General features: G+C 40.6%; 1 protein-coding gene across 1 annotated transcript in view; it reads left to right on the top strand.

The window, feature by feature from the left end:
- The window catches only part of USH2A (usherin), a 987,589-nt gene that overhangs the window by 954,532 nt on the left and 12,004 nt on the right, over positions 1-21,053 (top strand). The window contains exons 65-68 of the mRNA XM_075540576.1: positions 9,718-9,927; positions 15,703-15,941; positions 17,602-17,810; positions 19,871-20,047. Of these exons, the coding sequence (XP_075396691.1) occupies positions 9,718-9,927; positions 15,703-15,941; positions 17,602-17,810; positions 19,871-20,047 (835 nt within the window). The remainder of the gene's footprint in view (positions 1-9,717; positions 9,928-15,702; positions 15,942-17,601; positions 17,811-19,870; positions 20,048-21,053) is intronic.

The raw sequence follows: 21,053 nt of genomic DNA, 5'->3' as shown, positions 1-21,053 counted from the left end.
CAGAAGTTGCCAGTCTACAAAGGGCTCTATGATAAACCTAGGACATGTCAAAACATGGGAAGATATGCCCAGACCTTTCTTCAATGACCTTAGATAGAAATACATAAAGGGTAGATAGAAGGACAGGACTTGGATTTTTCACATGCATCTGTTTAGGAAGAGTGGCCCTACCATTTGTTAAGATGCTAATTTATCTGTGCCTCAGTTTCTGCAGGCATAAACTGTGGACAATAGTAATACCAACCTCATAGGTCTGTGGAGTGTATTAAATAAACGAAGGCACGGACTGCACGTATAAAACATGCATATACCCATCATAACCTTGGGAGTGAGTATTGCCTCAACCGTGCTTAAAAACACCATACAACTGTCAGTGCTCAATCAACCTACCCATCCATCGACTGCTGCGATGGATGCTATGCGAAGTGGGTCTGCTACTGTGTCCTCCCAGAGAGAGCAGACACTGAGAAGCACCCGGCGGTGAATTCTAAACTTTAAGCATTATTACTTAAAGTGCACAAAGACAAAATCCAGGTTTAAACTATCCTTTGAGCCAGTTCCCCTCGTCCATACTGTAAGGAACAATTCTATTCCGTTTCCTTGAGGAGAAATATAGATTAAGTAACTCCAAAGGATGGGGCAGTGTGCTAAGTGATAGTGGCAGGAGACACCTTGTCTCTGTACTTCGAAAGTGCCTGTAGGAAAGCAGGCCATGTGGCCATGTTCTGGTGTCCCTTGTTCCCCTAGAGTCCCAGAATTCAATTAAAATTGTGTTGCATCCTGCCAGATCAAACGTGTTTTAGATGAAAGGAACCTGGGATCCAGAGACTTCTTATATCTGTAAAAGTGTAACCAGAATTTATCCTACAAAGCACCAGCAAATAGAGGTGCTGGGGGAAAAAACTCCATTTGATGATGAAAGAAAATCAGCGAGGTAGATAGTGAAATAAAGAGCTACCCAAAACATTGCAGCAAGTTAGTGCTTTCAGAATGGAGCTCTTAGTATTACTCAAGAAATACAATAATGCTGTAGTTTCGGATTTTTGCCTTCACCCTGAGCCACCAGTCTTTCCCACTGTAATGCGGGCAGAGCCCATGTTGGCGTATTGCTATTCTAACATATGCAAACCCACAACAAGCTACCTTTTAAAGAGGCATTAGCTTGAGTGCCATGGGAAAATATACTCCAAGGTTGAAGATGAATTGATATGATTTCCTTGATTGTATCTTTTTATTTATGAGGCATAATTTATGAGCCCTGGAGAGCAAACTGCAATGAGTGATGACTAACTACAGCCAAAGTCATAAATCAGGAACGGTGAAAGAGGTGGTAATTTTGATCGAATCTATTGAATTAGCTGTTGGCCTTAGCCAATACAGGTATTGGAAAGACCTTTTTGATATCTATTTGTCTCCCTCATGGGACTGTGGTAACATTCTCATTACATGCCCTTAGGAAATATATAATGTAATTGTTTGCCTGTTAACATGCAACCTGTTTACTTATTAATTCAGGCATAACTGTTCATATTGGATTTGGGTTTGGTTCTAACACAAATGGTTATCAAAATATATTCACATACTCATTTTTGTTTAAAATGATGTTGCCTGCTCAATGCTGCTTGTCCTCAGAATTCCTGAAATGCTTTTTTTTAAATAAAAACCAGTTGTTATTATTCCACAAGGAAACGCTTCTTAGAATATCACAGAAGTTTCAGATAACTCAAAAAGTCTTCCTTTTCATACTATAAAGTAAAAGTTGTAAAGCAACTCTTAGACTAAGCAGTCAAGAAAAAGAGCAACAGCACAATTGCACCAAGTACAAAGATAGTCACTGTCACTTATGTTGAGAATCAATAGATTAGAGGCTTTCTGTGAAAGATCGTCGACAGACTTGGCCATCCCTGCATTCCCATTCTAAACAAGAGCAAGGAGAACCCCAAAGAAACAGCAGCTGGATGCCAAGGGTACACACAGGGCCGGGTAGTCAGCTTCACTGGTTCTAACAAGAGAATCAGAATAAATTCTTACACTTACAGAAGTATTTTTCAATGATAGGATAAACACAAAACCCATCAATCATCCTCCCCTGAAATTTATAATAAGAATTTCTCTTTCTGCCAAGACAGCATTTATAAAAGATCAGCCTGAAGGACTGTTATTTCCAAAAGTTATGGACCATTGAATGAAATAAACCATTAAAGTGAAAACTACCTTCCAGTGATATGTAGAAATTGTGCTAAGAATGTATTAAAATGAGCACCCCAATCACCACCACTTGGGAGTGTGTGTGATATAGCTCTGGTTCTCTTTTCCTCTATAAAGTTGTCATCCCTTCTCTTTCTCAATTTCAAAAAATTATTACAAACATTCCTATCCGCAAATTCACACCTTGCTCCTAGAATGAAATTAAAAGGACAACTGCTGAATCGAGAGTAACTGAGATCATTTAGAACAATGTTCATTTAGGCTGCTAGAGAAAAAAAATAGACTCAGCAAGTTCCAGGAATATCAGGGTTTTGAGAACGTGTACATGAAGTGGAAACCAGAGGCTAAATGGTTCTTTAAAGCTACTTCTGTCAAGTTAGAGGAGTCTCTGAGTGGTACCAATGGTCAACACACTAGGCTGCTAACCCAAATGTTGGAGGTTCAAGCCTACATGGAGGATCCTTGGTAGGACGTCTTGGTGATCTACTTCTGAAAAATCAGTCATGGGAAGTGCCTGGTCTCCCTGTGGAGCGAGTTCTATGCTGACATGCACACAGTCACCATGAGTTAGAGTCGACTTGGGAGCAACTGGCATGTAGCGTGAGGGAGCTATGGTTTTGTTTGAACTGTGTTGTTTTTGTTGTTGTTGTCAGGTACCAACAAGTTAGTTCCAACTCTTAGTGACCCTATGTACAATAGGACAAAACACTACCCAGTCCTGCACCAATGATGCAAAATTAGATATCTATTTGCAGAAAAATGAAGACCCGTACTCCGCCCTATGCACAAAATGAACTCAAGATGGGTGAAATAACTAAATATTAATTCTAGAACTATTTTGTTGTTAAATTCCATTGAGTCAGTTCTAACTCATAGCAACCCGATGTACAACAGAGTGAACCATCACCTGGTCATGCACCGTCCTCACAATTGTTATGTTGGAGCTCACAGTGGTAGCTACTGTAACAACCCATCATGTAGTGGGTCCTTGTCTTCTTAACGGTCTCTCTAGTTTACCAGGCATGATGTCCTTTTCCAGCGACACATTCCATGAGGTAGAGTGATTCTTTCAGTAGCTTTTGCCAGCACGATAGTTCAAAGGCATGAATTCTGTTTCAGTCTTCCTTATTCAATGTCCAACATTCACATGCTTGTGAGGAGATTGAAAATGCACACCGCAGTCCTCAAAGATTGTGTCAGGCATACATTAGTCCTCAAAGTCTCATCCTTACTCTGTAACACTTTAAAGAAGTCTTGTGCAGCAGTTGTATCCAGTGGGATGTGCCATTTGATCACTTGACTTCTGTCTCCAGGAGCATTGATTGTGAATTCAAGTAAAATGAAATCTTTGACAACTGTAGTACCACTAAAGTCTATGATGCTTGTTGCGATTGTACCATACTCAGATATGCCCCAGTTTGTCCTCATTTCAAATACAATCCAAAGTACCACACTAAATAGACATAACATGAACAGAAATTGAAAATGTGCGGTGCCTAAATTTCTCTACCTAAATTTAGAGAGGAAAGCTACAGCTCTTTGTGTTTCTCAAATAGTAGTGGGCATGCCAGTAACCTTGAAGCAGATTGAAAAGGAAGACCCCAAGACCCTCTTTTTTGACATTTTGATACAAATTTCCAAAAGTATCTTTATGATAGTGGCCAAAGAAGACCTTTTGGCAACACGGCTCTGTGGAAAGAAGATTTCTAAGAGATGTTCAACAAAGAAAGACAAAAGATTATACCTTTTGAAATAGAGGAAAGAAAGAGGAGGCAAATGGGCATTTATAGAGGTCTAAATATAGGCATGTACCTATGTAAATATATTTATATATAATGATAGGGAAATAGATCTATATACACATATCTATATACACATACATATACAAGTATCAAGGTAGCAGATGGACATTGGGTCTCTCCTCAAGTACTCCCTCAATGCAAGAATACTTTGTTCTAATAATCCGGCATTCCGTGATGCTCACTTTCCTGACACGATCACTGAAGAAAAAATGAGTGCACAGAAAAAGTGGTGAAGAAAGCTGATGGTGCTCTACTATCAAAAGATTTAGTGTCTAGGGTCTTCAAGGTTGAAGATAAATAAGCGGCCTTCTTTGAGAAGCAACAAAGCCCACATGAAAGAAGTACACCAACCTGTGTGATCACAAGGTGTTGAAGGGATCATGTATCAGGCATCAAAGAACAAAACATCATATCAATGTGAATGAGGGGGAGTGTGGAGTAGAGACCTAAAGCCCTTTTGTAGACAATTGAACATCTGTTTACAGAATGGTCACAAGGAAAAATCGAGCCAGTCAGGGTGTAGTATAAAACCAATGAAATATACAACTTTCCTCGAGTTCTTTAATGATTCCTATAACCCCCCAATATCATGATCCCAATTCTACCTTACAAATTGGACTAGACCAGAGGATGTACAGTGGTCCAAATAAGAGCTGGAAACACGGGGAATCCAGGACAGAAACCCCTCAGGACTAATCATGACAGTCGTGATACCAGGAGGAGAAGGGGAAGATGGGGGGAAGGAAGAACTGATCACAATGATTTACATATAACCCCCTCCCTGGGGGGTGGACAACAGAAAAGTGGGTAAAGGGAGACATCGGTCAGTGTAAGATATGAAAAAATCATAACAATTTATAAATTATGAAGGGTTCCTGAGGGAAGGAGGGAGAGGGAGGGAGAGGAAAAAATGGGGAGCTGATACCAAGGGCTCAAGTAGAAAAAAAAATGTTTTGAAAATGCTGATGGCAACAAATGTACAAATGTGCTTGACACAATGGATGGATTGATGGATTGTGTTAAGAGGCTATATGGGCCCCCAATAAAATGATTTTTAAAAATTACACCTTTTGTTTCCACAGCAGTATAACTTTAGCAGCTTTCTGGTGGAGGTCAATGCTTTATATGATTAAACTCTTTAAAGACAAACAATAGTAATTGGTCCCTTGGGCAGAAAAAATTTAATAAAATATCTTTTTGTCTGACAAGTATAAAGTAAGTAATGATCACTACTTAAATGTAAAAGTTTAGGTAGAAAAGAGAAAGGTGGAAAACATATATATATATATATATATATATATATATATATATACACTAATATATATGTATGTATGTATATATATATAAAGTTTTCTGAGTGATTAATCCATGGAAACTTTTTGGTTAAAATATTCCTGTTGTTTTCCATTTACTCCAGTCAATCTAGGGTTTTCCCTTGCATCATGCTTATTTTCATATGTACAACAGAAGCCTTTGAAGAAAAGACTCTTGCTCAGCCAGTCCTAATTTATTCCCATTTTTAACAGCTCCCATTACAGCGCTGGGAGAGCTCCTAAGTCTTGCAGTCCTGCCAGGGCAGGGTGGGCCGAGCACACACGTGTCCTCAATCAACCCAAATACTAATAATAATTTTTGTGGTGGAATTTTTAATCACCCTTTTTTAATTAAAAAGATTAAATATATTTGATCCGGATGCTGCAAGCCTAAGATACTGTGACTATATCAAAGATGAAGGGTATTTTTAATTTTATTTTTCTCTTGCCCATGCAGCTTAGAAGCCATACCTCCTTTTCTGCTCCAAACCCTGAACTTTCTTTCTCTGCATCGCTCCCATGCATTGTTTAAGGAGCTCATGAGGAAGTAGGAGACTCTTAGAATGCAAACTTGACAGACTGGTCTCTAATTAGGCAGTAGGTAGGCAAATAAGGAGGTACATCAGTAGATGGTAGATAGATTGATGAAAGAGAGAGAGAATGTGTTCAAATAGTATATGTCTTCCTGATTTTCATATTGCTTTATGAAAACTAAAAAGATCAGGCCATATTACTAAAAATTTTCCGCTCAAGCTCTAGGTTTCATTTTCCTCCCCACGGGAAGGATAGACCCAAACCTGGGGTCATTGTTTCTCTGTAGAAACCATAAACATAATCTGTTGTATTTTTTTTTCCACTAAACCCTGTACTACACTTCCTTCGGTTCCTGTATCTCTTGCTGAGCTGGAATGAACAAGAACCAGGGTGATTTGTGTACCAAAGACTTTGTCGTGAGAGAGAGCATCACGGACGGACCTTTGCTGTTTCTTCCAGTGGCTTTGGTGTAACGAAGGCGCTGCCCGGTGATATCCGTGCTGTGAGATCCATGATGCTTCATTATCTCAGCCAGCTCTCCCTTCTCTGTAACTGCTGTCATTTTCAGAGCAGCTCATGTAAATAGGTTGCTCCTGCTTTGCATAAGCATGTTGATTTATATGGATGCTATTTTGATCTCAAATTGATTGAAGACTAAAAAGAAAAGACTCAGAAAGATAATAATGTGCTATGAAGGTCTCCTATCAAAGACAAAAGACACAAGATCCTGCATGCATTTATTCTCAGGCTGTCATGGGAACTTAGTTGATTGCTCAGTTTTTGGTGGTGGTGTTGCTTTGTTTTGCTTTTTTATTTTAAGAAAGCATAGACAGTGAAACAGTATCAATATTGGGGCTAGCAAGTTTTAGAATACTATGGATGGAGTCACATTTTGGAAACAGGATTTCTTCAAGTGCAAGGGCACACAAAGCAGGAAGGGATGAAATTGAGTCTTGCTTCCCCACATCAGCATTAAAAAGTTTTCATGGGATTTATGTTCCTCCATCCAAGTCAAAAGTCCAAGACCATACACAGAGACTGGCTGGCACAGAGTGCAGAGCCACAGGCGCGTTGGTATCAGTCATGAAACCTGACCTCTTCATCCATACCTCCAATACCAGCCCTCCCGGTTTGGTTTGGTTTTGTTTCTTATTGGGGGCTCTTACCACAATCCATACATACATACATATATCTATGTGTCAAACACATCTGTACATATGTTGTCATCTTTTTAAAAACATTTTCTTTCCGCTTAAGCCTCTGGCATCAGCTCCTCATTTACCTCCTTTCTCCCATCCTCCCTCCCCCATGTCCACTTGATAATTTATAAATTATTCTTTTTTTTTCATGTCTTACACCAACTGCTGTCTCATTTCACCCACTTTTCTGCTGCCTGTCCCCCTATAAATATATGCACATAGATCTATTTCCCCATCCTCATGTATAAATACATTTACATATGTACATGCCTTTATTGAGACCTCGATAAATGCCCTTTGCCTCCTAGTTCTTTCCTCTATTTCCTTTTACTTTCCTCTTGTCTCACTATCATATTCAGCCTTCATTTGGGATTCAGTAATTCCTCTCAGTTACATTGCCCTTGATCAAGCCCTACCAGGCCTTCTACACCCTCCTGCCATCGAGTTTGGATCTCTTGGTGTCCCGTTGTCCCTGGGTTTGTTAACACCAACTTCCTTTCCCCCACCTACCCCTCTCCCATGTCCTACCGGAACTGTCAGTCCTGTTGTTTTCTCCTCCAGATTGTTTATCCCACCTATCTTATCTAGATAGACCTGTAGAGATAATAATATGTACAAAAATAAGACCAAGCAAAACAAAGCAACAAAAGAAAACAAAACAACAAAAAAACAAAGACCAAAAAAAAAAACAAACCCTGTAAATAGTTCAAGGTCTGTTTGTTGATGTTTATGAGTGTTTTCTGGTAGAGTCTGATGGGGTGACATGCCCTGGCCCCAAAGTCTATTTTTGGTATTTCCAAAAGGGGACTTCGTTGCTCTGTTACCCTTGCTATTTTGTTGTACACCTTAGTGTTTTGTCTCAATGTGGTAGAGTCAGATTGGGGGCAATTCCCACACTGTCTCCAGTGTTGTTCCCTGTAGCTCTATGGGTCAGAGGGACGTCATGTCTCATGGTAAATCTTTATGGGCCCAAACAGTCTCATTTTTTCCAGAAGTGTATCTGGTAGTTTTTGAACCATCAACCTTGAGATGAGTAGTTCAATGATTACCCAACACTGCCACCAGGGCTTCTTCAACTGTAAAAGGTGATGGGCTGAGACAGGCGGTAGGTGGGGCAGGGGAAAAAGCTAATAATACATTCTCCCCCTTCCTTATAAGGTGGGGTTATGAGAACCAAGTAAGCTAACATATGTTAAAGAGCTTTATAAACTGTAGAGTTTGTACAAATGTGAGCAATTTTTATGCAAATGAATGAGAAATGTATCTAATCTCTTTTAAAAAGTAGGTGCTGCTTTGGAAGTAGGTTAGTTGTCTCTTTTAAAAACAGGCCTTCTGGCAATCCTATCAGCAAGGGGCTGGCGATTTGCATTTGACAGCAGTCTGGGGGCAGTTCAACATCGGAATTTTCACTTTTACAAAGGAACTCACCGACAAAGTGTATGAAAACACTGAGAGGTGGTGGCCTAACTACTAACAACGTCTCTGATGTTTCTGCTCTGGAAGGTATCACTTATGCAAAAGCAAAACAGACCAACCCAAGACTAAACTCTCCCTGCAAAATCTTCCCCGACAACTTCCCCACCTAAATATCTCCTATTTTGAATGCTCAGCCTGACTCTCTCACTGCACCTGGAACATGTCAACTAAAGAATCGAAGAAGATGCTCGGTCTTGTCTTTAAAAGCTCGGTGCAAATTTTAAATGGAAGATATAGAAGACTCTGAATGAGAAAAGGCATTCCTGAAGTTAGAGCCCATGAAAACTTACTAATGAACACTCCCAGCCTTAAACACACAGCTCCAACTCTGATTCCCATAGAGTCGCGGACCATGCATAGTGATCCTATGGGACCCCATGGGTTTTCTAAGGCTGTAATATTTATGGAGGGGACTACCTCATCTTTCTCCCCAGAGCAGCTGATGGTTTGAACCTCTAGCACTTCAGTTTGCAGCTTAGCACTTGGCCACTGCACCACTAGGGTACCCTGAGTATGTTGACAGTCTTCTTACGTTTCCATTTAGATCTATCATTGTGATTGATCACTGAGTAGCTGACTATTATTGGGCCTATTTTAACCCTATACTCTCACACATCCATCTACTCTGTCTATTGTACCTGACGTTGGACAAATTACTTACCCATGCAAATGATGACCCGGAGCAACCTTTTAGGGTATTCGTGTTTAATTATACAAATGGTGCTTGATAAATAAGATTATACATCCTTCCATATGTTTATTCCCTCCTTGATGAAAGGAAAATTTAATTTCCATGCAGATTTGGTTGGGATGGTGTTTAATAATTGCTGAGTTTTATGTAGTCTGCAGAGCCATCCATTTGGAGCCGCTGACAAGCGCACTCCACGTCCCTCCCAGACACGAGCATCTTCTTAATTAGACTACCCAAGCCTGCTGAATTCTGAAATGGGGGCTCTTCGACTGTCTCCTTTGTATTTGTAATGGTCAAAGGCATACATACCACTACCCGCCCCAAAAGCGGAAGCGCCTTCTCTTCTCGGTGCTTACAAAGCAGCTACAAGATCAAAGTGTATCTCTTTCTGTTTGGTTTACTTGCTTTTCATTGCCAACCTCTCTTATTGTTGTTGTTTACCTTCATTCTGATGGTGTCTTGCTTTTCACGTGCACCTTGGTTTCTGTTTTGAGGTCTGCGCAGTGAATTCAGCAGGAAAAGCACCCAGTAACTGGACCAGGTGTAGGACTGGGCCCGCCCCTCCGGAAGGACTCCAAGCCCCCGTGTTCCACACGGTGTCTTCTACCCAAGCGGTGGTGACCATCAGCACTCCTGGGAAGCCCAACGGCATCATCAGTCTCTACAGGCTCTTCTCCAGCAGCCCTGGGGGTGCGCAGCTGGTGGTGAGCATCAGGCTTCTCAGAACTAAACAATCAGGACTGTTTCGTTTTTAAAATCCTCTACCCCAGTGCCCTTGCATTTTCTTCTTCTTGATCTGCCTTATCGTTCTGTTTCTAAATGCCCTCGGGTGGAGAATGTAACACAGGGGTGACCGTGGGAAGGAAAAGTGTAACTAGGAAAAATGTACACAAAATGTGTAAACGCTCACAGAGAGGTAATGCTAAAGGGAGTGTTAGCCCTTAATCAATATGTCAGAAATCAAGCATTTTGAAGGTAATGTAAATGTATGTTGAGCATCCAGCATAGGCTTGGCACCTGGCAAGGAGTCAATCGAAGGTCATTTGGTGGGGAGGTCCATGTTAACAAGAAAAAAAGGAAGAATGGGGCAAATGTCCTCAGAATCCACATTTTAGAATGCAAATGCTTCTGATCACACATTGAAAATTCAGTCATTTCCTTTGGTGAATTCCAGAAACTTCTAGTGCTTTGAAGGAGTTGGCAATGCAGCTCACTCAGCGTAATTCCAGCTCCATTTTGGCTTGTGAACACATTTGGGGGACAGCAGGGGAATTTTTTTTTTTCAGGGAAAGCATCTCCCACATTGTGTTGTAAGCCAAGCCACTTGCTGCAAAGGACACTGAGGATCCGGTCTCTGAATCATTGAAAAGAGAAAAGGTCCTTGTGGGATGGTCGGTGGTCTCTGTGACACGGCTGCATCCCACTCACATTTCACACGAGTGAAGAGACATTATCATCGTGGCCCACACGAACCACAGAGAGACATTGGGCAGATCCAGGAGAAACGATAAATTATTTAGACCAAATTAGGGAGCAGTGTGAGCGAGTGTGGAGAAGTCCTCTGAGACCAGCCTGCCAAGTATTCCATCACAATCTCAGCAGATAAACTCGCATGCAAAGAAGCCGTATGTGGAATGTTCAAGGGATATTAGCATATAGTCTACAGGGCTTTGTATTAAATAAATATAGATGATGTAAATATAATCAACTCTTGATTATCTATGCTTACAAAATGATAATACTAATAAACAAAAGTAATTTATATTTGGAATGCATGTGCATATATATGTATATGTATATACATGTATATATAACAAATAGCTCTTCTTGATTATACGTGATTTCTGTCAGTGTGAAAGTTCATTTCACATTTTGAATGCTTGTTTTAGAATATATACTAAAACCACAGCAAAGTCAAAAGTTTGCTAAAAATAAAGCAGAGTTTATAATCCAAAAAGGGTTGTTGAAAGAAGACGTTACTATTTAGTATAAACAATGCCATCAGATAAATAGATAAACTTTATCGCTCTTAAATATCTATACTGAACTCTAATATGGGATTGAAGAACATTTTTTTAAACTTTTATTGTGAATTAGATTGAAATTTACATATCAGATCATCATTTTTGCTTTCAATTACCTAAACAACTTGTCAAAACTCCCAATGTCTTGCTGTGTTCCTCGCCCCTCTCCACCCACCTTTCTCTTGCCCATTTCCCTCTTGTAGGATTTTAGCTACTCTTCACCCAAATCAAACCTGTCTGCCTTCTCCTCCCACCCCCAAGGACGATCAAAGTCTAGTTATTTGAGTACGTACTCCTTGTTTTTTTTGTTCTGTGTGTTCTGTTTTGAATAACAGTGACGTCATATAATACTTGTTCGTTTGTGACTGACTAACATCACTCAGCTTACTGTCCTCCAGATCCATCCATAACATGAAGTCTTACAGTTTTATCATTCCTTACTAATGTGTAGTATTGGTTGTGTGCTTGTATCAAAGTGTATTTATCCACTCTTCCACGGATGGACACTCAAATAGTTTCCATCTTTTTACTGTTGTGAACAGTGCTGCAATGAACATGGGTGTGCATATGTATCTGCTGGTTCTTTCTTTTTATTTCTTGAAACTATGTACTAAATACGGGGTTTGCTGGACCCTGTGTAGTTCCTATGCCCAGTTGTCTGAGGAAGCCCCTCAACAGTGGCTGGACTCTTTTGCAGGCCAATCAGCAGGGTGTGCGGACTCCTATCCACAGCTGCTCTAGAATTTGTTATTTTCCAAATTTTTGAGCTTTGTTTTCAATGCTGGAGTCAGGTAGTATCTTATTGTTTTTATTTGCATTTTATCATAACTTTAATGGCTGTCAGATGTCTTTTTTGATGACCTGTCCATGGTCTCTACTTGTTTAATTGGATGATTCATTTTCCTTGTTGAGGTGTCAAAGTTTCTTATCGATTTTAGAGCTTAGTTCCTTGTCTGTTACATTATTGTCCCTGAGTTTTCCCATTCTGTGGGTTCTCTTCTAACTCTTTTGGTACAGCTTTTTGATGAACTTAAGTGTCTTGTTTTTAGGAGATCCAGGTCCTCTATTCTGTCTTCTGCTCTGTGTATGTGTGTGTGTTTATATTTGATAGTATATTTATGCCACGTATTAGGACCCCTAAGTTTGTTCCTATTTTTTTCATTGCTGCTCTTTAGAGTTATAGGTTCTAATTCATCTTGAGTTCACTTTTGTATATGGAGTAATGTACTGTCACAATGTGTCTGTAAAGGAAAATCCAAAAATGCCAGCACCATTATTGAGGAAATTCTACATTTAATATATTTCAGCCCTTTGTAAAAAAAATAAAAAAGCATTTGTCTCTAGGTAGATGGATTTATCTGTGCACTTTCTCCTCTGTTCCACTGTGTATGTGGTGTATATATCTATCACTGCACAGCACAGTACCAGGCTGTTTTGACTGCCATAGCTGTGCAGTACTTTTGAAATCGGGAAATGAGAGGCTCCTAATTTGCTCTTTTTTAATAGCGCTTTGTTTGCCCTGAATATCTTTCTTTTCCTATAAAGTTGGTGATTAGTTTTTTCCATCTCTTTAAAGGATAAGGCTGGGGAATAAATCAGAATTCCATTATATTTATAGATTACTTGGGGTAGTATTGATATTTTCAAAATGTAAATACTTCCTATCCATGAATATTTTTTCCACTTGTATAGATCTCCTCTGATTTATTGTACTAGTGCTTTATAATTTTCTTTGTACAAGCCTTTGTTTCTCTGGTTATGTTTATTCCTAAGTGTTTCATCTTTTGGATTGCTATTATAAGTGATTCCTTTTCAGAACTCTCTTTGTTACTATATTGGACTCTGATTAGGTTTTTGTATGTTGATCTTATACCCTGTCACATTGCCGGATCTTTCCAGTATTTTCTACAATTTTCTTGTCAAGTGTTTGAAGTCTTCTATACATAGAATCTTCTCATCTGCCAATCGAGTTTACCTCTTTCTCAATTTGAATGTCTTTCATTTCTTTTTGTAGCCTAGTAGTTCTACAACTTCCAGTACAATATCAAATTAAGATAATGATAAAGGGTATCTTCCTCCGGTTCCTATTCACAGGGGGAATTCTTTCAGCTTCTCTCGTCGTTGAGTGAGAGGTTGGCCCGCGGTTGTACTTACGTGCCATCTATTGTGCTGAGGTATTTCCCTTCTGCTCCTAAATTCTTTCTTTCTTTTAAAAAATCATTATATTGGGCGCTCATAAGCTCTTATCACAATCCATCCATCCATTGTGTCAAGACATGTGTACACTTGTTGCCATCATCATTCTCAAAACCTTTGCTTTCTACTTGAGCCCTTGGTATCAGCTCCATAGTTTCCCCTCCCTCCGCCACGGTCCCTCCATCAGAAACCCTTGATAATTTATAAATTATTGTTATTTTTTCATTTTAAACTGACTGATGTCTCCCTTCACCCACTTTTCTCTTGTCCATCCTCCTGGGAGGAGGTCTTATGTAGATCACTGAGATTTGTTTCCCCTTTCTCTCGCTACCTTCCCCTTATCCTCCTTGGTATTGCTACTCTAATGATTGGTCCTGAGGGGTTTATCTGTCCTGGGTTCCTTGTATTTCCAGCTCTTATCTGTACCCATGTACATGCTCTGGTCTAGCCAGATTTGTAAGGTAGAATTGAGGTCATGATGTGGGGGGAGGCAGCATTAAAGAACTAGAGGGAAGTTGTATATTTCATTGGTGCTATACTGCACCCTGACTGACTGGTCTCTTCCTTGTGACCCTTCTGTAAGGGGATATCCAATGGTCTACAGGTGGGTTTTGGGTCTTCCCCTCATTCGCATATATATGGTTTTTATTCTGGGTTAGTTCTATTTTAAGTGTTTTTTTATCGGGAGTGGTTGTTGAATTTTTTAAAATGCCTTTTCTGCATCAATTGAAATGATCATGTAGGTTTCACCTTTTATTTATATTGTGGATTACATTATTTTTCTAAAGTTGAAACATCCTTGCATACCTGGGATGAACCCAACTTGTTCGTGACTTTGTTTTTGTCTTTTTTGCTTTTATCTTTTAATATCCTATGGGATTTTGTTACCTAACATTTTCTCATCTGTTATAAGGGACATTTGTCTTTGCCTGGTGTGGGCATCAGATTTATGGCCACTTCATCCAAATGATTTTGGGAATTTTCCATCATGTTCTATATTCTGGAATAGTGTGCAGAGAGTTGGTGTCCATTCTCCAAATGTTTGATAGACTTCACTGGTCTGTCATCTGGTCCTGTTCTTTTGTTGATGTCAATGTTGGGAATTTTTTAAGTGACCTTATTGATTTCTTCTTTTAATCTGGGTCTGTTCAGGTTTTCTACTTCAGTTTATGTTAATTTAGTTAGGTAATATGTTTCTAGAAATTTGTGCATTTCTTCTAGATTTTCAATTTTGAAAGCATAATCCTTCATAATAGTTTATTATCTTTTTATTTCCGTTGGTTCTGTTGTTTCCTACTCATGATATTTACATCTTCCTTCTTTTCCCTTGTTAGGTTTGCCAGGTTGTTATTTGGGTTAATCCTCAAAAAGAGCCAACTTCTTGTTTTATTGAATCATTCTATTTGTTTACTGTTTTTTCTGATTCATTTATTTCTGCTCTAATCTTTATTATCGCTTTTCTTTTGATGACTTGGGATTTTTTTTTTTGCTGCTGTTATTATAACTGTTAGAAATGGTGGGGTGAAGGTGTTGATTTTGACGATTTTTGATGTGTCCATTTATTGACAGAAATTGCCCTCTGAGTACTACCTTTGCTATGATATATTTTTTTCATTTATTTTGAGATTTTTAAAAATTTCATTCTTATTTCTTCATTTACCCAGTGTTTTTTAAGCAGAGTGTTGTTTAATTTTCATGTATTTGATTTTTCCTTTGATTTTCCTATTGTCATTTCTAATTGTATAACATTGTGATCTGAGAAGATAGTTTGTAATAGCTACATGTTTTGACCCAGACATTACATGCAAGTAACCAATGGCAGAATATGGTCTCGGTGAATATTGACGACCAACAGAGTTCAAATACAATTTTCTTAAAAAGAAGGCAACATTCTGAGAGTCATAGAATTTGGTCCCTGTTTTATATTCTACACCCTCTTCTAATATCGCTTAATGGTTTTATATTCTATTCTCTCTTCTAATACCGCTTAATGGTGATAGGCAACAGATTGTTCCTTTTTATTTATCTTCTATTATCTCCAAACTTCTATTTTGCTGTTGCATGATTACGTTATTGGGTTTAAGTTTTAGCTTTCTAACTCCATTGGTAACTCCAGAGAGCAAATGTTATGTTAAATGCTATGCTGCATCTCCAAGAGTAGCTACCACAACATGCTGTTAGCAGCAGGTGGGATGCTTGATAAGTACCTTCTATTTCTCTGACTCTTGGTCTCCTCTGGTCTTCTTTCTCCTCCTACAGCTAGCTGAAGGCACCGCCACCCAGCAGACACTCCGTGGCCTGCAGCCCTTCACCACATACTCCATAGGGGTTGAGGCCTGCACCTGCTTCAACTGTTGCACCAAAGGACCAACAGCAGAGTTGAGGACTCACCCTGCACCACCCTCAGGGCTGCCCTCTCCCCGAATCCAGACACTGGCCTCGAGAATGGCTGCCTTCCAGTGGAGTCCTCCCCAGACTCCTAACGGTGTCGTTCAAAGGTAGGAGGACAGCCAGAGGGGCAATGAAAGCAAAGCAACACACGGACATAGACATGGAGTTACACAACACTACACTGAAAGCATTTGCTTACAGAGTAGGTGCCTACAGAAAATAGACAAATAATTAGGTTTTAGTGGTATGGTGACCTACAAAGTGTTCAAATCACAAAATCCACTAATGGTCGAAAGGTAAATAGCAAAGGCATCTGTAAGCAAGACATTTGATATGTTTGCATTCATTGAAAGAACATTCTCCTCCTGGGGATTCCCTGAAATCGTGGATACAACAAAGGAGGGCTGGAAGCAGCGCTTACATGTTGGGCTGCTAACTAAAAGGTCAACAGTTGGAAATCTCCATCCTATCTCCAAAGGATAAAGACGGGGCTTTCTACTCCCTAAAGAGTTACAGTCTTGGAAACCCACAAGAGCAGTTCGACTCTGCCCCCTAAGTTTGTTACAAGTCAGAAAGTGCTCCACAGAAGGTAAATTTTTTTGTTTGTTTAGTTTTAGTTTGTTGGTGGTGAGTCGGGTTTCCTTGAGTGGTACAAATGGCTTAGTGCCAGGCACTAACGGAAAGGCTGGTGGTGTGAGCCTGCACAGAAGTGTATTAAAAGAAAAGGTCTTGGTGATTTGCTCTGGAAAGATCACAGCCATGGAAGCCCGATGCGGTGCAGTTCTGTGCTAACATCCATGGGTTGCCCTGAGACAAACTCGATTCCCGAGCGGTGTTTCATTTTGTTGGTTGTTAGATCAGCATTTCCTTGATCTAATTTAAACTATGAATGAATAAAGCAGGTATTTCTTTTTTCCCCCAACAGTTCTATTGCATATAATTCACATATCATGTAATTCAATTGTCAATCACATTAGGAAGTGTTACACAATCATCACCACAATCAGTTTTAAAACATTTTCTTCATTCTTGTACTCACTGTTATTAGCTCCCCATTTTCCTCCAACCTCCCCTGCCCTACCCCCAAGGAATTATTAATCTAGTTACCGTCTCAATAGATTTACCTATCCTGGGTTTCATATACAGAAAAACATCCAAACAAAAACTAACAATAATAACAAGGTCAAACCTATTCTTTATTCCAAACAGAACCAAAAAGCCATACTCACTGCCATCAAGTCATACCAACTCATAGCAACCTATGGGCCAGGGTAGAACTGGGTCTGTCAGTTTCTGAGATGGTAACTCTTTACAGAAATAGAAAGCCTCGTCTTTCTCCTGGGTAACAGCCAAAAAGAGAACATTAGATCACTCTCCTTTCAAAAAAGAGAAAAATATCTTTGCCAATGGAATTACAGCAGCTAACCACATGGTCAGCGATACAAACTCCCCAGCCTGGACCCATAAAGGCTTCCAGCCTTAGAAACCACAAGAGTAGTCCTGCACTGCCCTATAGCGTCTCCAGGAGACAGAGTAAACTATCAGTGACTTTTTATTTTTTAGTGAGCAGCCATATATGGCTATGTGGTGATTGCTCTTAATTTTTCTGGTAACATTATTCCAACAACACTGAGAGCAGTTTCTCACAAGGGAGATGTGAAAGAGCTTTCAGTGAAGACAAAAACATCTCATCTAGCCAGTTTTAAGGGGGAAAGCTAAGCTGATCCTCATGTCTGCCTTCTCTTTACAAGTCCTTCTTCCTTCTAGCTATGAGCTCCAGCTCCACATGCCTTGCCTTCCTGATGCAGCCATGCCCTGTACTCCCAGCCAAATAGAGACCAAATTCAAGGGGCTTGGGCTGCAAGCCAGCCTAGGAGGTCTCCAGCCTTATACCACCTACAGGCTGAGAGTGGTGGTGCACAACGAGGTGGGCAGCACAGCTTCCGAATGGACCAGCTTCACCACCCACAGAGAACGTGAGTAAACAAGGCTAAGACACCATGCCAGAAAGGGCTGAGAGCCCTCAGGAGAGGTGGATCACTACTAGAAGGACCGCGTGAGCGTGCAGTTACACTGGATGCAATGCATACATCAATGAACGTCCTTTCTGGAGAAAGATGCCCATTGAATATCTCAACATGGAGTCAAGAGTAAATCAATGAAGATTGTTCAGGAGCATGGGAGAGGTTCAGCACACCAACTCCCCCCACATACTCACTTACAGCTCCACCATCCCCCACCCCCCAACCCCCGTGCAGGTGCCACAGAAGAAAGTAGGCCTGACAATCTGCTTCCATGGAAAATTCTGTGGGGCACAGCGAGAGCACTATGGGGTGACTATGAGTCGGAACTGACTATGTAGCAACTGGGAAGAAAGAAAATGGGCAAAGAGATGTAGATCATTCTTTAGAGAAGTTTAGGCATCCTCCCCCCCTCCCCCAATTACATGGCATAATCTCCAGAAAGAATTGAGACAGGGCATGGTCAAGAAAAGCAAATGGTCAGTTGGAATGAAGAAAGAGGCACTTATCTAACTGATTCCGTGAATCTTCAGACTTGTATAAAGCAACTTTTCCTTAGTTTTTAAAAGAATATGTTTGTTATTTAAATTGGAGAATTTAAGAAGTATTAAAAATACATGTAATAATCCGAACTGGCAGACTGCATAGGGCACACACCCATGAACCTTGTCCTGTTTAGAATCCTACCACCCAGCACCAAACACTATATTTTGGCAGAGCCCCTTTATGTGGCCTCTTTGATGCAGATTTTTACACATGAAAGGGTGTGTGGTTAAGTGCATGAGAGGGAAGCCATAGCTGAACAGATGAGTGTGATCCCTTCTGTTATTTGCCACAATTAAAGTTGGAGAAACATAAGGATTTAAAGAAGATGTGCTGGCTCTTACTTTGCTATTTGGGGAGAAATATTTTATTTTAAATGTAAGAGTCCTACCTGTTTTTAGATTTGAATCTTAAAAATGCCAAAGCATAACTAGACTCTGTTATATATTTTCATAAGCAGTAGATAGATTTTCTAAAGAAAAAACATAAAGCCAATGTATTTTCAGAGATCAATCACTCTATTCTTTTCTTAAAAGCCAGCTCTGTGTATAGATGGGCCTTGATGCTTTTACAAATGTATTGATTATTTTGGAGAAAACTAGACTGCCTGAAATAAATTTCTTCTGATTTCTCTCAAAGATACACTATCCTTTCATTTATTCTATAAAAATAATTCATTTAAAAGATGAACCGAGTTAGGATTTTTTCCCTTTGTTTTAACGAGGAGTTGGAAAAAAATTAAATAGACCCATGCTTCCAAAATGCATACATAGTTGCTTCTCTATCTGATATAATATTTAGGAGACCTGAGCTTGATTATGTACTAATGTACTATGCTACTGATTGATTAGTCAGGTCAATGAATGATGATACTGGAATTGCTGTTTGCAAGGCTTTTTCACTATCTTTGAAAACAAACTAACGGTCCAGGGGAAAACAGCTTTAAAAATAAATGGGTGCCGAAAGGACATAATTCACCTTCTAAGCAGTTTGGGTTAGAGAAAAAAATTATATTAACTTCATCTAGTCCTTGGGGCTTCGTAGCAATAAATATTGATTTGATATGAAAAATAGCTATCCGCTGTAGTTAATAGTGTTGAGGACATTTTACCTGTTAAAAGAGGGGAAATGCAACAAAATAGGTGCTCCAGGGTGGTGCTGGTGAGCAAACCATTGTATGTTAATAGTTTTATTTCATAAAACACCGCTCGCTATTGATTTTTTTCTCCTTTTTGCAAAGGAGGTGCAAAGTTGCTGAGATAGCATTTCAGACATGTTCCTGTTGGTGTTCTTTTTAACTCCAACACCAGTGTTTAACCCTGAGGAAAAGTCAAGGGTCCCAATACTGTCTTTGGCGCGCGCGCGCGCGCGTGCGTGTGTGCATGTGTGTGCTAGAGGTACAGGGGAGCTCATTAAAATACACACACCTACCGCGGTCTCCCTTTTCAGAACATGCACCTTTCCCCCAACAGTGCCTCAGTACCAAGCCCCGTTTTCCGTGGACAGCAATTTGTCTGTGGTGTGTGCCAACTGGAGCGGTACTTTCCTTCTCAACGGCCCGCTGAAGGAGTACGTGCTGATGGACGGAGGGCGGCGTGTGTACAGTGGCTTCGACACCACCCTCTGCATTCCCAGGACGGCGGACAAAAGTGAGGTTCTGCTTGCCACTCCTCCCTGGGTCAGGTCCTCTGTCCCCAGCTGTAGGAGATGGAGGACAACTCTGAAGGGTGACTAGAAGGTGCTCAACAGGAAAATGCTTTGTTTTGAGTCGTCCCTTCTGGGGAACAGCAAAGCCCCCTGGTCGCATAGTGGTGATGCTTCTGGCTGCTAACTGAGAGGTCAGCAGTTCAAATCCATCAGCTGCAACACAAGAGACTGATAGGGCTGTCGTGAAATGTGGCAAAAATGACAGCTTTGGAAACCATATTTATCCTTTCTCTCATAGGGTTGCTCTGAGTCAGAATCTTCTCAATGGCAGCTTTTCCTTGTGGAAAGGTCCCTGTGCAGAGTAAATGAGATTCTCCCCCACCCCCCCCCTCAAACCAGACACCAAACGCACCGCTGTCCTGTCCATACGACTCACCACAGTGAGGCTACAGGGCTGAGAGAACTTCCCCGGGGGGTTCCGAGACTGGAACTCCTCACAGGAATGGCAAGCCCCGTGTTTCTCCCACAGAGCTGCAGCGGCTGGTTTCAAGCAGCTGGTGTTGCAGTTCGCAGCCCAACCTGTAACCAAGACACTCCCGGGGCTCCTGTTTGTTGCCTAGGGCGAGGCAGGCCTGAGGGAGACTGCAGCTTCAGTGTGGCAGGAGTGTCCTCACGGTCCAAGATAGAAGGAGGGCAGGTGGTCGCCAGGAAAATATCACTCCAATACATTCTATTCAAATCCTTCGGAGATGTCTTTACTGTACCCCCAGCCTACAACCAGGGTCCCATCAGACAACGATCACCTCCATTTGTTAATGGCCTGAGGCAAGTGTTCCCTCAGCATCTGTCCTTGCAAATCCCAGCTCTTCGTTAGCTAAAGCTGAAGACTCGTCTCTTTGCTCCGTTCATCCAACCAGCCACAGTCTGCTGGACCGTGGAAGTCCCTTGTCAGAGCAGACCTGTGCTCCGTATGGTTTCCTTTCTTCCAATTCTGTGTTGGGAATTGGG

Source organism: Tenrec ecaudatus, chromosome 1 (genome assembly GCF_050624435.1).
Source record: "Tenrec ecaudatus isolate mTenEca1 chromosome 1, mTenEca1.hap1, whole genome shotgun sequence".
In the NCBI taxonomy this organism is placed as follows: domain Eukaryota; kingdom Metazoa; phylum Chordata; class Mammalia; order Afrosoricida; family Tenrecidae; genus Tenrec; species Tenrec ecaudatus.
This window is presented reverse-complemented; position numbering and strand designations above follow the sequence as displayed.